Source organism: Dromiciops gliroides, chromosome 3, assembly GCF_019393635.1.
Source record: "Dromiciops gliroides isolate mDroGli1 chromosome 3, mDroGli1.pri, whole genome shotgun sequence".
NCBI lineage: Eukaryota > Metazoa > Chordata > Mammalia > Microbiotheria > Microbiotheriidae > Dromiciops > Dromiciops gliroides.
In genome coordinates, this window is record NC_057863.1 from 238,683,607 (window position 1) to 238,699,938 (window position 16,332).

Below are 16,332 nucleotides of genomic sequence, written 5' to 3' on the forward strand. Positions count from 1 at the left end.
TCATAGTCCAGTAGGCAGAGTGTCATCTTCCTCATCACAGCCACAAAATGGGAAAGTCCCACAGCAAGGTTGGAGCCATGGTTTCCAGATGGTGTTGAACACAGAGAACTGCTGTGGAACTGGCAACAATGTTCTCCGGTGCTCTTTCACTGCCTCTTCCATTTTCTTTATCACAGCATCAAAAAGTCCCTCATTATCAGGGGTAAGAAGATGCTCTTCAGAAGGGTCTCTTGAAATATCAAATAGCAAAGGAGGATCATGGTAGTTGACATGCCCAGAACATGAACAAAGTCCACTCCAATAGCAGGCTCCGCCTTCCTCTGGCTGAAATTTTGGAGTCACATAATGAGCCTTCCACACTGTACCACCTGGAAAAAGGCAACTAGTTATTAAAACAGAGAAATAAATGTTAACAATTACAGTATTCCAAAATTTTCTCAAATCAAAGCTATTTTCCTTAAGCACCATCACTTAAAACTATGTTTACCTGTTCCTCACCTCAATACACTGAAAAAGAAACTTTAAGACATATTAAATGCATACCAACCAATAAAATAATTCTCTAAATCATGAATGATAAGGAAAAATCAAAACAACACCAAGATTTTATCTGTATCTCTAGAAAATTGGCAAAGATAATATTAGATGAGATGAGTCAATGTTGGGGAGCTTTGGAAAGGTCCTTTTGACAGTGTCCAGGAAGGATTAGTAAAACTAAACACTTGCAATTCTAGTGAAGTTGGTGATGTCATGAGTGGATTCACTAAGGATTAAGGGTTTAGGGCTAGAGGAGACCTTTGAAATAATCTAGTTTTAATTTTATTATTTAATTAATTATTAGTAGAGATGTAAACTATTCTGGAACACAATTTAGAATTTTGTAAACAAAGTGGCTAAAATACCAATGCCTTTCCAGTCATAGATTTGACTGTTAGGCATGTAACCTCAAGAAAATCATTGGCAAAAAGAATGGTTTCATATATACCAACATATATATAGCAGCACTTTTCATGGCACCAAACAACTGAGAACAAATTAGGAGGTATAATCAATAGTGCTCTGAACCTGGAGTCAGGAAACCCTAGGTTCACACAGAAATTCAGACACTATGCAATTCTGAATGAATCACTTAACCTGTGCCTCAGTTTCCTCATCTATAAAATGGGGATAAAAATGGCACTTGAAAAAAATTCCGAGGGTTGTTGTGAAGTTAAAATATCATATTTACAAATCACTTTGGAAACTTTATAGGGCATCCAGCTGTCACAGTGAATAGAGTGCTGAGCCTGGAATCAAGAAGATCTGAGTTCAAATCTGGCCTCAGACATTTACTGACTCTGTGACCTTGGGCAAGCCACTTAATTGTTTTTTCCTCAGTTTTCTCATCTGTAAAATGAGCTAGATAAGGAAGTGACAAACCACTCCAGTATCTTTGCCAAGAAACCCCCAAGTGGGGTCACTCACAAAGAGTCAGACACAATTGAAAATGACTGAACAACAACAAAATGGCAAACCTTAGAGCACTATGTAAATGCTAGTTGTTTATTATTATTGCTAGTACTCATACTACTAGTACTAGAAATAGTAGTAGTAATGATCCCTCAAATGGTAAATGACAAATTGATTGCAGTGCATGAATAGAATGGAATATTATCATGCTATAAGAAGTGACAAATAGGAAAAATAAAGCAAAGTACAGAAAAAAATACATGAACTGATACAAAGTGAAGTAACCAGAGCCAGGAAAATGATATACAACAATCTTAACAAAGCAAATGGAAAGAACAACCATTACAAAATAATCAAAATGATGTTGCAAAACTGCAGAGAACAAACTTGTCTCCCAAGAATATATAGGAGGAAAAAACATTCCTCCCACTTCTTTGTAGATTCAGGGGTATTAGGTAAGATAAGAAACATAGCTTTAGAACAATGATTTTATTTTAATATGGTGATCAGTTTTGCTCAAGATTTTTCCCTTTCCTTTTTTGCTTTTTAAAGTTTCCTTGGGGAAAGGGGATGAGAAATGGAAAGAGAAAAGGATGTAGGGAAATTTAAGTCATATCAAAACAAAATTTATCGATAAGAATTTAGCAAAAAAAACATAAGGCAAAAAGAAGCATGACAGCAATAAAATCTCAAAGTAGCTAAGGAACAACAACAACAAAAAGAGTGACTACTGAACCCCAGCTATATAATGCATGATCTTTAGGACTCACAGTATCTGTCAAAGTACAGGCTTTGGGATAATACTTCCTAACTTGTATTCCATATTCATAGGAATTAAAAGATTCTATTAAGAGCTACTTTTAACATAGTCATGAACATCTGGAAATGTTAAGTTTTACTAAATAAAGATTATCCTTCCTCTTCCTTTCTATTGTGGAAATTTATTTTGATTTGAGGACCCTACCTTTAGGCCGAGATTAGAAAGCCTTAGGCCCTCAGGGTCTCTTCTGTGTGGGAGGTGCTGGTGCCCCTTCCCCTCTGCTTTGGCTGAGCCAAAAAGCCCCATGGGCTGTACAAGATACCAGGTCAGACAGCTGGGGAGAAAAAGCCCCCAGCTCCCTCTGACCTGAGCGGAGCTATCCGAAAGATCCCAGATAGCCTGTGCTGAGGCACGTGAGGCTGGAGAGCACACCTCGCCCCCGACCAGCCACAGCCCTGGCTGGCAGATTAGCTTGGTCTATGGGGGCGCAGGAAGCCCTGAGATTTCAGTGGAGAGAAGAAAAGGTATATATAGACCTGAGAGTTAGACAGCAAGGGGTTCGGATGGACGAGAAGAGGCGGAGAAGAGGTCAAGCAGCGACTGACGAGATTAGAAAGGTTGGAGCACAGCAGACTAGAGATGGGGCTACAAGGACGCAGGAGAAGATGAAAAGGACTAGGAGCAGGGAAAAGAGAGGCCGAAGGGCAGACTGACGGAGCAGACAGACAGAAGGCCGGTGAGAGAGAAACATAAGGGTTCAGCTGTGGCAGTAAGAAGAGGAAAGTTAGAAGCAGGGGGATTTACAAAGTGAAAGGGTACAGGTGGAGTTAGTGAAAGTAGTTGAGCAAGTGAAAATACCCTGAGGCGAGAGGTGGGTAAGGCCCTTATTGTATTAAAAAAGTTCAAAGCAGGGCAGCTAGGTGGCGCTGTGGATAAAGCACCGGCCCTGGATTCAGGAGTACCTGAGTTCAAATCTGACCTCAGACACTTAACACTTACTAGCTGTGTGACCCTGGGCAAGTCACTTAACCCCAATTGCCTCACTAAAAAAAAAAAAAGTTCCAAGTGCGCAGCAGGTGGGAAAGAGATGCAGGGGAAAGAGACTGCAGGAAAGCAGTCAGGTTGTACATTTTATTACCCTGTATTCTTAATTTTAAATAGTATCTCATAAATAAACTCTGCTTTGATTATTTAGGTAAGAGACTTCTTAATATTTTGCCTATCAATTTGGGAGTGGAGCAGTGTGGTGGAACTTTATAAACGGCCTATATTAAATTAAACGCAGTCAGATAGCCAAATAGTCAAAAGTCCCCAGATTAGTCCTCCAGTCAGATCAGCCCCCCAAATTAGGCCTAGTCAACAAAAATATTTTCACATTTTAATGGCAACCGCGGCAGGACTTACAGCCCAATTATAATTTCTCTAAACCTATAATTTTTCATATAATCACAATTTTTTGTAAATCCAATTATATAAATTTTTCCAGATTATATATAGTTAATAATAATTATTTCTTTACACTATAAAATTTATTTTCAAACTGTCATATTTGAAGATGATATAAGTATGATATGGAAAGATTATTCATAGTTCCTTTCTTTTTAAATATAATATGGAAAAGTTATTGACAGCTCTTTTTCACTTGAACTGAATGGTGATTGTCATCCCTCAGTGACTGTCAGGTAAAAAATATTTCAAATGTGTCACTAAGTTTTTCAAGGAAGTGCCAATTATATGCTCTCAATCATGTGATCTCAAGCAATGCTATGTACACAAAGTATGAGTGAAGGTAATGTCATCTCCACCTACTCTTTCTGGAAGGACATTCATAGAGGAAATAGCTGATATTGGGAATATTTTGCCCCTCTACCTTAGGAATTAACCTGGGTATTTCCCATCAGTGAGGACAGCTAAAATCTTTGTGGGATTCATCTAAAATGACCAATGTGTAATGGATTGATAATTGTCCAAATAAAAGAAGTCACAAAGGGGATCTAATGAGAATCCAGAATCCAATTATTTATCCCATTTAATTGCTATGAGATTCTACCACCAACTCCCACTTTTCTTAATAATATCTTAGGACTATTTGAGTTGAGATAATAACAAAGGAAACCAATTGCATTCTTGAAATATATACTTCCCTTCTTATATACCCTAATAAAAGAAACAGAAAAAGAAAATTCACCTTCACTGAATAGTGATATAAAATATTTCTGTCCTTATATGGAAAATACTTTCTGAGGACTTTCCTTGCACAGCTTCTGTTTTGAGAGATCCTTTCTATATTCATGAGATGGATAACCCACATTATAATTAACTGTATTCATGAGGGCAAATCATATAATTTTCTGTTAGGTAAAAATTCTAGATCAGAGAATAAAGTATATTTATACTTATTTATATCTCCAAACACCTTGAATGGGATTTCTTTTGAGGAAACAGAGTGAAGTCTGGTTACAAAAGGGAGTTGGTTTAGGGTGAGAATCCAATTAACACTGATTCCATCAGGTTTTTCTACATGTATTATTCATAAAATGCAGGTGGATGCAATTAATCAGCACCTCCCACTTCTGGGAAAGGAAATATTTCTAAACCCAATAACTCCCTCCCAATTTGACTAATACTTACTCCACACCTTCCCCCTGCCCCCAACTTGGAAAATCCATCATCTTTCCTCTAATTAGAAAACAAATCACCTAATCTTGTATACTGTTTTCTATCTGTTCATTGGTTTCTTTTAATGCATATAAATCTGTTTCCTTCTATATTTGGGGTCCAGTGTCAAGTAGAGGAGTGGTCCTGATTTGTTACACAATTGGCATGCTTTGCTTGATAATTTGATATGCTCGGAAGCTCAAACATTTGTTGCCTCAGTTATTTCTGATTTCACCTGTCACATGCTGCTAGGATAAAGACCAATTGTTCTCTTGAATGAGTTCTATTTTTACATAATCCTAGTGAGCAAAAATGGACAGGAGAAAGTAAATACTAAAAAGTTAAAAAAAAAAAAGGCATCGGGAATACCACACTAAGAAATTCAAGGAAACTCAAAGGTTTTTTTTAAATCAGTTACCCCAGTTTTACTTACATACTGACACACTTCTTTTGAACATTTTCATACACAAACCATCATCACTATTAGTCCAAATATGTATAACTGTTTTGAAACCAAAATGCTTACCTGAATATATTTAACCAAAAGAACCAAATTTCATAGTTATGTTTTTTTTCCTATATATCACATTGTCTGGTCTCAAGTAGAACAAAATTAAATAATACATGGACCTTGGGGACAGAGCCAAGATGGTGGAGGAAAGGCAGTGACTTTCTTAAACTCTCCCCAAGACCCCCCCCAAAAAAAATACCTTCAAATAATGCCACAAGACAATTCCTGGAGCAGCAGAACCCACAAAAGGATAGGGTGAAATAATTTTCTAGCTAAAGACAACTTAGAAGGTCAAGAGGAAAGGTCTGTTGTACCTGGGTGAGAGTGGAGCACAGCCCAACATAGGCCATGCCAGCACAGGCCCAGCCACAGCCACAGCAAACCAGGACCAGGTCTTGGGAGTGTCTGAATCGGCAGCAGAACTCAGCTAACAGATAGTAAGGGGGTTGAACAATTGGACAGAAGGAGATTACAGGGCTCTCTTTGCTAGCACTGAGGCAGGACTCTGTTGCTTTGCCCATACTTAGATCCAGGTCACAGTCTTGGGTGGCAGCCCCAGGCAGGGAAGGAGCACAAGCACACCAGAGCTTGCAGCCACAGTGGAGCAGTTCTCTGTTCATAGTTCCAGGGCAGAAAAGCAGGTGGTTGCTTGCAGAGCAGAGAACAGACCAGGAGAGTGATGAAAATACCTCTCCTTAAATCATAACACCTTGGAAGAACTAAGGACTTACAAATTCCTAAAAGTATCTCAGAAAATAGATGTTCAAACTCCCTGTGGCTTGGGACAGTGTGCTCTCCACCCTGGAAGCAGTGCCACACTTTAACAAAGACTTAAAAGTCAAGAAATAGGGTGGGAAAATGAGCAAACAGAAAAAATGCTGACTATAAAAAGTTTCTATGGTGACAAGGAAGATCAAAATATACCCTCAGAAGAAGACAATAAAGTCAAAGCTCCTACATCCAAAGTTTCCAAGAAAAATACGAATTGGTCTCAGACCGTAGAAGGGCTCAAAAAGGACTTTGAAAATCAAGTAAGAGAGGTAGAGGAAAAATGGAAAGAGAAATGAGAGTGATGCAAGCAAATGGAAAAAAAAGTCAACAGATTGGTAAAGGAGACCCAAAAAAATCCTGAAGAAAATATCACCTTAAAAAACAGACTAGACCAAATGATAAAAGAGCTACAAAAAAGCCAATGAGGAAAAAAATGCCTTGAAAAGTCAAAGTGGAGGTACAATAGTTCTCTGAAGGAAATAATTCCTTAAAAATTAGGATTGAGAAAATAGAAGCTAATGACTTTATGAAAAATCAAGAAACAATAAAGTACAACCAAAAGAATGATAAAATAGAAGGCAATGTGAAATATCTCATTAGACAAACAACTGACTTGGAAAATAGATCCAGGAGAGATAATTTGAAAATTATTGGACTGCCTGAAAGCCATGATTAAAAAAAAAAAAAAGAGCCTAAACATCATCTTCCAAGAAATTGTCAGGGAAAATTGCCTTGAGATTCTAGAAGCAGAAGGTAAAATGTAAATTGAAAGAATCCACCAATCACCTCCTGAAAGAGATTCCAAAATAAAAACTTCCAGGAATATTATAGCTAAATTCTAGAGCTCTCAGGTCAAGGAGAAAATATTGCAATCAGCCAGAAAGAAACAATTCAAGTATTGTGTAGCCACAGTCAGGATAATACAAGATCTAGTAGCTTTTACATTAAAGGATCAGAGGGCTTGGAATATGATATTCCAAAGAGCAACAGAACTGAGATTACAACCAAGATTCACCTACCCAGCAAAACTGAGTATAATCCTTCTGGGGAAATGGGAATTCAATGAAAAAGAGGACTTTCAGGAACTCGTGATAAAAAGACCTGAGCTGAATAGAAAATTTGACTTTCAAATACAAAATACTAGAGAAGCATAAAATGGTAAACGGGTAAAAGAAATAATAAGGTATATTAAAGGGTTAAACTATTTACATTCCTACATGGGAAGATGATACTTGTAACTCATAAGAACTTTCTCATTATTAGGGCAGCTGAATGGAGTATATTTAGACAGAGGGCACAGTTATGAGTTGAATATGAAGGGATGATATCTTTAAAAAAATAAAATTAAAGGGTAAGAGGAATGCACTGGGAGAAAGGAAAATAGAGAGGTGGAATGAGGTAAAGTACCTCACATAAAAGAAACAAGAAAAGCTTATGGAGTGGAGTAGAAGATGAGGGAGGTTATGGGGAATGAATGAGCCTTACTCTCATCAGAATTGGCTCAAAGAAGGAATAACATACACATTCAATTAGGTATAGTAATCTATCTTTCCCTGAAGGAAAGTAGGAAGTGAAGGGGATAAGGGGAGAGGGATGATAGAAGGTTGGGCAGATTGGGGGAGGGGGCAGTCATAAGCAAAATACTTTTGAGGAGAGACAGGGTGAAAGAAGATAGAAAATAGAGTAAATGTCATGGGGAGGGAATAGGATGGAGGGAAATACAGTTAGCAATAGTAACTTTGAAAAAAAGTTGAAGCAAGTTTGTCTGATAGGCCTCATTTCTCAAATACATAGAGAACTTTGTCAAATTTATTAAAATAAGAGCCATTCCCCAATTGGTAGATGATCAAAAGACATGAAGTTTTCAAATGAAATAATCAAAGCTACCTATAGCCATATGAAAAAAAAAACACTCTAAGTCACCATCGATTGGAGAGATGGAGGCCAAAACAATTCTGGGTTACTACCTCATACCTATTGGATTGGATGATAGGACAGCAGAGGAAAATGACAAATGTTGTAGGGGAGATGGGGAAAATGAGACTTTAATGCACTCTTGGTGAAGTTGTAAACTGATTCAAGCATTCTGTAGAGCAATTTGTAATTATGGCCAAATGACTATAAAACCATGTATACTCTTTGACCTAGTAATACCACTACTAGGTCAGTATCCAAAAAGAGATAAAAATCAAAAGGTTGAATTTGAAATTGAGGAGATGCCCATCAGTTGGGGAATGGCTGAACAAATTGTGGGATGACATTATGATGGAACACTATTGTGCTATAAGAAATGATGAGCAGGATGCTATCAGAAAAACCTGGAAAAACTTGCATGAGCTGATGAAAAGTAAAATATACTGTATACAAAGTAACAGCAATATTGTAAGATGAATAGCTGTGAATGACTTAGCTGTTTTTGGCAATAAAATGATCCAAGACAACTCTGAAGGACTTAAGAAAAGTGCAATCCATCACCAGAGAAAGAACTGATGGTGTCTGAATACAGATTGAAGCATAATTTTTAAAAAAGAAAAAATTAAAATAAGAATTTATTTCCTTAATTTGTGCTTTTATAATGTGATTATTTGGCAATCTAGGAAGTATCACAGGAAAGCAAATCTGAGTCACATTCAGTTATATCTTAATACTCACAGTCTTTTTGATGCCACCGTACAGTGTGTAAATATATTCCACAGTAGTGGAAGAGGAATTCATGTCCTGATTGAAAAACTCTACCTTGTAATAAAGGCATCAGGTTCTTGCCATCAATTATTCTGGAAAAAAAAAAGAAAGAGAATGTAAATGAAGAATATCCTAGGTGATACATAATAAATTCAATGATGTAATATATACCAGCATCCCCAAAAATTTTAAAGAAGGATTATGCATTTTCTCACCTTGAATATATTAAAACAATCATTATTACATGCCTAATGTCTTTTAATATCTCCATGCAAGAAATATACTCTCAGAATTTTAAGAGTCCTTATAGGACTAGTCCAATCCATAGCAGAAACCTGAATATCTATTATAACAATACTGGCAAGTAGTCCTCAAACCCCCACTTTAAGGATGGGAAACTCAATATTGGAGTATAATTGTGAAAAGAGCACACAAATTATCAGCTGGGAATAAGAAGTAGAATTTTCTACCCAAATCCATCATTCTTTATTCTACCTCCCAGAAAAAATTTTATAATTTAAATTGGATGCAAAGTATACATTACTCCTCTTTTGAATATGATATATAATTATATTTTGGCACAATTTTGCCCATATAATTTGAGCAACCTGAAAGTAATCCAGGTAACCTGAAATTTGACATTTTTTAAACTTTGAAAGCAGTACAAATAATACTCTAACCATTACCAAAGCTATTTTGATAAGCCCAGTATTTGGAATGACCAAATCTTCTGTCTTACTTTACTCAAACATATACATATAGACTTAGCTTTGGTGTAGAATTATAACAGGGGTGTAGGTATCCTCTTATTGGTATAACAAGAGACAAATACAGACCTTGTGAGTATAAAAGCAGTCACATTCAGTTTCTATTTTATTTTCTGTCACATATATGAATTTGCATGCACACACAAAAATATTTATACACATGTATGTACACATTTTATAAATATGGTCTCAAATATTATATAAGGAGAAAAATACATTGAAATAGTAAATTATCATAAATATGTGTACCTGTCCTGTGGCAACATTGCTCCAGCAACATAAGACAATGTTGGGTAAATATCCATGAGACTTGTAGGGTCATTAATCTCTAAACCAGCTGGAAGGATTGTTGGCCATCGAAATATTCCTGGCACCCGAATTCCCCCTTCCCAGCCTCCCATTCCTTTGCCTCCTAAAGTTCAAAACCAGTAGTACAAATAATCAGGAATAATCTTATGTACATAGATTTATTGAAGTAGATATCAAATAATTTCTTGATAATATGCTATGCCCTATCATTTTCCTAGGCAATATGGAAACGACAAAGAAATATAAGATATATTCTGTCCTTGGGCAGCTAGGTGGTGCAGCGGATAAAGCAACAGTGCTACTAGATTCAGGAGGACCTGTGTTCAAATCTGGCCTCAGACACTTGACACTTACTAGCTGTGTGAACGTGGGGAAGTCGTTTAACCTTCATTGCCCCACAAAAACAAAACAAAACAAAACAAACAAAGATATATTCTGTCTTAAGAACCTTATCATCTAGTTGGCAAAGTAAGGTTTATGCACCTGGGAATTGAAAACCTCAAGGTTTTCAATGAATAGTACAAAGAGCCTACTGAATTTGTTATAAGGTTACACAGTTAAGTTAGCCAATAAATTATTTAGAAAGTTAAACATTGGGGCAGCTAGGTGGTGCAGTGGATAGAGCACCGGCCCTGGAGTCAGAAGGACCTGAGTTCAAATCTGACCTAGACACTTAACACTGACTAGCTGTGTGACCCTAGGCAAGTCACTTAACCCCAATTGCCTCACCCAAAAAAAAAAAAAATGAAAAGAAAGTTATACATTCAGAGATCGTTGTGGACTAGAGCATTCTGGGACATCTTAATAGAAGAAAAAATGTATAGTAATTAAGAGATAGGGTGAGGAAAGGCATTCAGGTTTTTGAGACAGAGGTGAGGGATGGAAACAGCCAAGAAATAGCAACAAAATATCACTAATCGTGCTTAGGGAATAAGGAGTGGATAATTTTAACTGGATACAAGGATTCATGCAAAAGAGTACTAATCACTGAGTCTATAAAATGGGTTCTTTTGTAGACTACAGAATTTAGATCCCATAGCCAAGAGGAAACCATTTAGCAGGGTACCAATATTATCAAAACAAAGTTTCAAAAAGCCCACCAAAAAAATAAAAACAAAAACCATCACATTTGTTTTACAAATCAGGAAATCAGGCTTACAGAATTCAAAGGTTATTCTCATGCCAAATGTTATAGCCAAAGCTGGATCAAAACAAATTCTCACTTCACTAGCAAATTCCTAAATAAAATTGGTTTATTTGTTTCAAAGATTTAGATTACATAGATAAAATAATTATGATCAATACTTAATGATGATTTATTGAATACCTATTCTATAAAAATACTATTAGAAGTGGTTTGACTAGAAGGAGCTCAAAATCTAATTGGAGAGAAAAGTCATATCCAAAAATACACAAAATAATTAAATGAGTAAGAATAAAAGCACTAAATTGTACAGTATAAACAAGTCTCCAGCATTAAAAATATTTTTTAAAAATCAGAAGTCCTTCAGAGTAGCTGAAATAAATAACATCTGTTTAAAATCAACCCACATTTCTACAAATGACCATATCCTATTTTAGTCATGTATATGTATATGTATATATTGGATATGTATATGTTCATGCATTATATCATTTATATTAGTAGTTTATATGTGTGTACACATATTCAAATCATGTGTTATAGATATGGATAGGTATGTGTAAATATGGAAAGAGACAGAAAAAGAGGGGAGAAGAGAATACATGCATATATGTATATACATGTGTAGGTATATGTATGTATGTGTATCAATATGTTTGTATATATACGTATATGTCACTAGAGAGGAAAAAAACACTGAAAATCTCATTCTAAATATTCTAGCATAAGTGGCTCAAAGTCATTATTTAATTATATATTATATACATCATATATATGTATATGTATGTATGTATTACTGACAATTGTTTGAGGTACAACTAAAGTAACAGAATTGATATGATTCATTGGCCATCTTCATCATCAAAATTAACCTTAAATTGCATTTTAATACTAGGATATTATAAAACAATGTTCTGTTGGTCCTTGAAGACAATTCCTTCTACAGTAATGTGTCTAAATGAATGATTATATATTTTCTTTGGAGGAGAAAGTCATGTTAATCTGTAGTTACACCTTTCACAATTACACTTTACATATACCTACTCATGAAATCCTTAAAGAAAAAAGAAAATCCAGACTTGCAATTTTATCATTGTGGGAGTTGCTTGTATGAAACTCCCTTTACTAATGCAGATTGGCAATTGATCTCTAACTTTAAAAATTACCTGTAGCCCTATCACTTTAAGTAACTGACCCAAGGTCAAGGACTTGAACCCTGATGTTCCTGACTCCAATGTCAGCCATTTATTAGCTATGTCATGCTGCTTTTCAATTTAAATGTATCTATTTAAAATTGAGAAGACAGAATCTTGCATATGTTTATGAATCATGCTTCCAATTACACTTAGGACCAGAAAACTTTGGGAATATTTCAAGGATTTATATAGTTCTATAGACATAGGTTTTGTATATCAAATAGTTTATCTTTACATTTTCTCATTTAAAAATTTTAGATAAAATAAAGCATCACTTTTGGTAATGTTTATAGTTAGGGACATTAAAAATCTTAATTTTCAAAAGGAAGCATTTTAATGCAGCATTATTACCACCTTTGTATATTCCATTCCAACCACCAAGCTGGGATTTTCCTTCCTGAGACTCCAAATGACCTCCATGGTCAGAAGTAAAATATACAAGTGTGTTATTTCTCAAATATTCCTGGTCGATAACATCAAGTATTTTGCCTATGATAAAGACAGATGAATCAAGACAATGTGAATCACTATCCTTCTTTTTCTAAGAAGACAACTTAATCTCATTTTTAAAAAACCATAATATACATCAGACAGATATACATGTTAATAGAAAGAAGCCCAAGATAATTTAAGTATACCTTGTTTATTTGAAACTCTCTTAATAGAACTTAAAACTTAAATAATTCCTAAAAATATTCCTTAAATAATTCACTCCAAGGAAAGTAAAATCCCTTTTTTATAACTATAAAAATTAAGACAACTTTGAACGGCACCAAAACCCATATTTTTTTGAAAGCAATGGAAAATAGGAGTCTTAGGGGCTGTGCAATCCTACCCCCTCATTTTACATCTGAGAAAACTGAAACCTTCAGGTTCCTTGTATATAAAATTAGGAGTTGAACAAGATGACTTTAAAGATCCCTTCCAGCTCTAAATCCATAAACCAGTAACCCAGAAAAATGCAATAACTTTGCCAAGATCACAAAAGTTGTAAACAGGAAGATTGGAACTGTTGTCCTCTGAGTCCAAACCCAACACATTCCCACTCTACCACATTACCAACACATCTAACAACGTAGAGCATTCATCTGAATAGACAAAACATAACAAGTTAAAAAGATGAATAATAAACTAACCAAGAACAGAGATCATGGGGTATTACATAGGCCTGTGCCAACAGACTTAACCTGTTCCTTTCTCTTCTTCCTCTGGCATGTATAAGGAAGCAGAAATTTGAAAAAAGAAAATAAAGAGTTTTGTCTGCTTATGCTGGGAAGGTTGGACAGCAAAAGTGCCCTTGCTACGGGAGCTAAAGCTACTGGCTACAGAAAAACAAAATTCTTTATGGGATCTGATACCATGTAGAATCACAGAAGATTTGGGAAGTCTGGCTTTGGACTCTAAATTGACAAAAGTTGCATTAGTTATCTTTGGAATATTCTTATCACACTCTAATTCTAGAAATTAAAATAAATTGTTCTAGTTAATACATAAGGAGTACAAAATTGTACTTAGATGCTTCTTTTTTTCATTCAAAATGAATCACTTTACATGTGTTCTTTAATTTTGGTATAATTAACTAGTCTACAACAAAGTCCTTTTTGGGGAAAACAACAAAAATATATGAGTAGGATTTTTTAGTTAAATGTAACAACTATTTGAACCATGAAGTCACAAACCTGGCACCACTACCCCCACACCTTGTCAAAATATTCACTAATTCCAGACAAAAGAATTAAGAATAAATAGTCACTTAAATACTTAACAAACTTTAAAATATAAAGTGATGCTAGTAATGGGGATCAAACAGCATGATAAAGTAGGAGAAAAAGTCATGTTCCTTCTTTGAGCCTTAGTTTCCTGATCTGTAAAGTGAGGGCACTGGAGAAGATGAAGATGATCTCAAAGATGCCTATTAACTTTAAATGCCATGATCCAATGACTAGATATTGCCAATGAAAAATGTCTGCAAAGATACTAAAAGTTCTATGTCTGATGCTTATTGTGTTTCCTTAGGAGAGCCATTTCATTTCTCTAACTTGCTGCCTTTCCCTTTCCCTCTCCCTCTCTCCCTTTTCTCTCCAAATACAGAAATATACATATATAGGGGCAGCTAGGTGGCTCAGTGGATAGAGTACTGGCCCTGGATTCAGGAGGACCTGAGTTCAAATCCGGTCTCAGACGATTGACACTTACTAGCTGTGTGACCCTGGGCAAGTCACTTAACCCCAATTGCCTCACACACAAAAAACCAAACCATATATAAATATCCATATACTTATGCATATATGTGTATGTTTATTTACCTATGGATAGAGACAGCTTGTGTACATATATACATATACACTGTATATATATATATATATATATATATATATATATATATATATATGTATATACACTGTGGTATGCTGGTAAATGTTTAACAACCAACTGTCCAAAAATATATGTAGGGAACTACACATGTTTTCCTTTAAGGGGAATTATTAATATTTGCTCCATCCTTTTCTTAAGTCTGGAAAATCAAGAAAATGATAAATCAGTTTTTGAGGTACACTGAAAATTTAACAATTGGCTATCTTTTAAAAGTTTAAAAACCTTGCCTGAGTACAAACACCATTTGAGATAGTAATGAACCTAGAACCAAAATGTTGTCATATATATAATTCTGTACCAATTAATTAATATAGATTCATCATCAGCATTTGTCAAATTGAATTATTCTTTCCTATAGCTCAGTTGTTAAAAGGTTAATTGGTGTTCCCCTGGTATTGCCATATTGTTAAGAGAACTAAAGGAAAAATGTGGTAAGGGAAGCCTTGTGTAACTAAGGGAAGGCCTAGTGAAAATTCAGACAATGAACAGGTATAGACGTCATATAATCTGCCTGCCTGGAAGGAGTCCTCATTTCAATGAGATCATGAGTCACCTAACATACAGTTATCAACTTACTATTTCACAAAATGATACTTACCTACCATCCAATCCATTTCTTCTACATTATCCCCATATAAACCATATTTACTACGCCCAACAAACTTCTCTTTAGTTACAAGTGGAGTGTGGACATGAAGAAAGGACACAAAGAGGAGAAAGGGCCCACGTTTGTACCTAAGAAAGAAAAATAAATCCAGTTCACTTCCCTCCCTGGAAAAGCATATTTGGCATTTAAAGAAGCTGCAGTGAAATGTCAAATCATAGAAAATTCGTTGAAAGTTTTAGTGAAAGTTGACTGAAATAGTAAATGTATTTTAAAATAAATATAGCAAGGATATTTGTCTTAAAGAGAAATATGGAGGCAGTTAGGTGGCACAGTGGATAAAGTACAGGCCTTGGATTCAGGAGGACCTGAGTTCAAATCCAGCCTCAGACACTTGACACTTACTAGCTGTGTGACCCTGGGCAAGTCACTTAACCCTTATTGCCCCACAAAAAAAAGAGAGAGAGAAATAGATATAGATATAGATATAGATAGATATAGATATATATAGTTTAATACTAAAAAGAATTCTGACCTTCCTGTTTAATATTCACTGGCTTGTCAACATCTTTAAAATGTGGTGTGAGAATTGAACAATATTTTGGTAGAGAAATATCATATTACTTCAACTATTCATTAAATTTAGAGTCAGCAAGATCTGCCCTTGACACTTTGTAGTTGTGTCACTAAGGTAAGTAACTAAGTCTAATTTTCTTCAACTAAAAAGTGAGGGTAAAAATAATTATAGTACTTATCTCAGAGCATTGTTGTTGGAAGGCTAAAATGAGATGAGGTGTTTAAAAAAGTACCCTTTAAGTGCCAACTATTATTATTGTATTTATTTATTTTCCCCTTGAAAACTGTAGCATGATTGGCTGTAGCCTAAATCATGGGATCCTAGGGTTTGAAAGGAACTTTGAGGCAATATTGTCCAAATTCCTATACGAAACATTGATCACCACAATAGTATTCCTTAAAAAGCATAAGCCACCTGCCACTTAAGTAACTTCAATGATAAAGAAATATCTAATTAGAGCTTATAGATAAAAATAAAACCACTAGCTTTGAGGACATCCCATCTTAGATTGAGCAAAAATATGCTTCC

General features: G+C 35.3%; 1 protein-coding gene across 1 annotated transcript in view; it reads right to left on the reverse strand.

Moving 5' to 3' along the window:
• ARSH (arylsulfatase family member H) overlaps window positions 1-16,332 on the reverse strand; it is a 36,223-nt gene continuing 19,891 nt past the window's right edge. The window contains exons 6-10 of the mRNA XM_043995941.1: window positions 15,222-15,358; window positions 12,602-12,736; window positions 9,848-10,010; window positions 8,802-8,923; window positions 1-368 (exon numbers count right to left, since the gene is read on the reverse strand). Coding sequence (XP_043851876.1) covers window positions 1-368; window positions 8,802-8,923; window positions 9,848-10,010; window positions 12,602-12,736; window positions 15,222-15,358 — 925 coding nt within the window. The remainder of the gene's footprint in view (window positions 369-8,801; window positions 8,924-9,847; window positions 10,011-12,601; window positions 12,737-15,221; window positions 15,359-16,332) is intronic.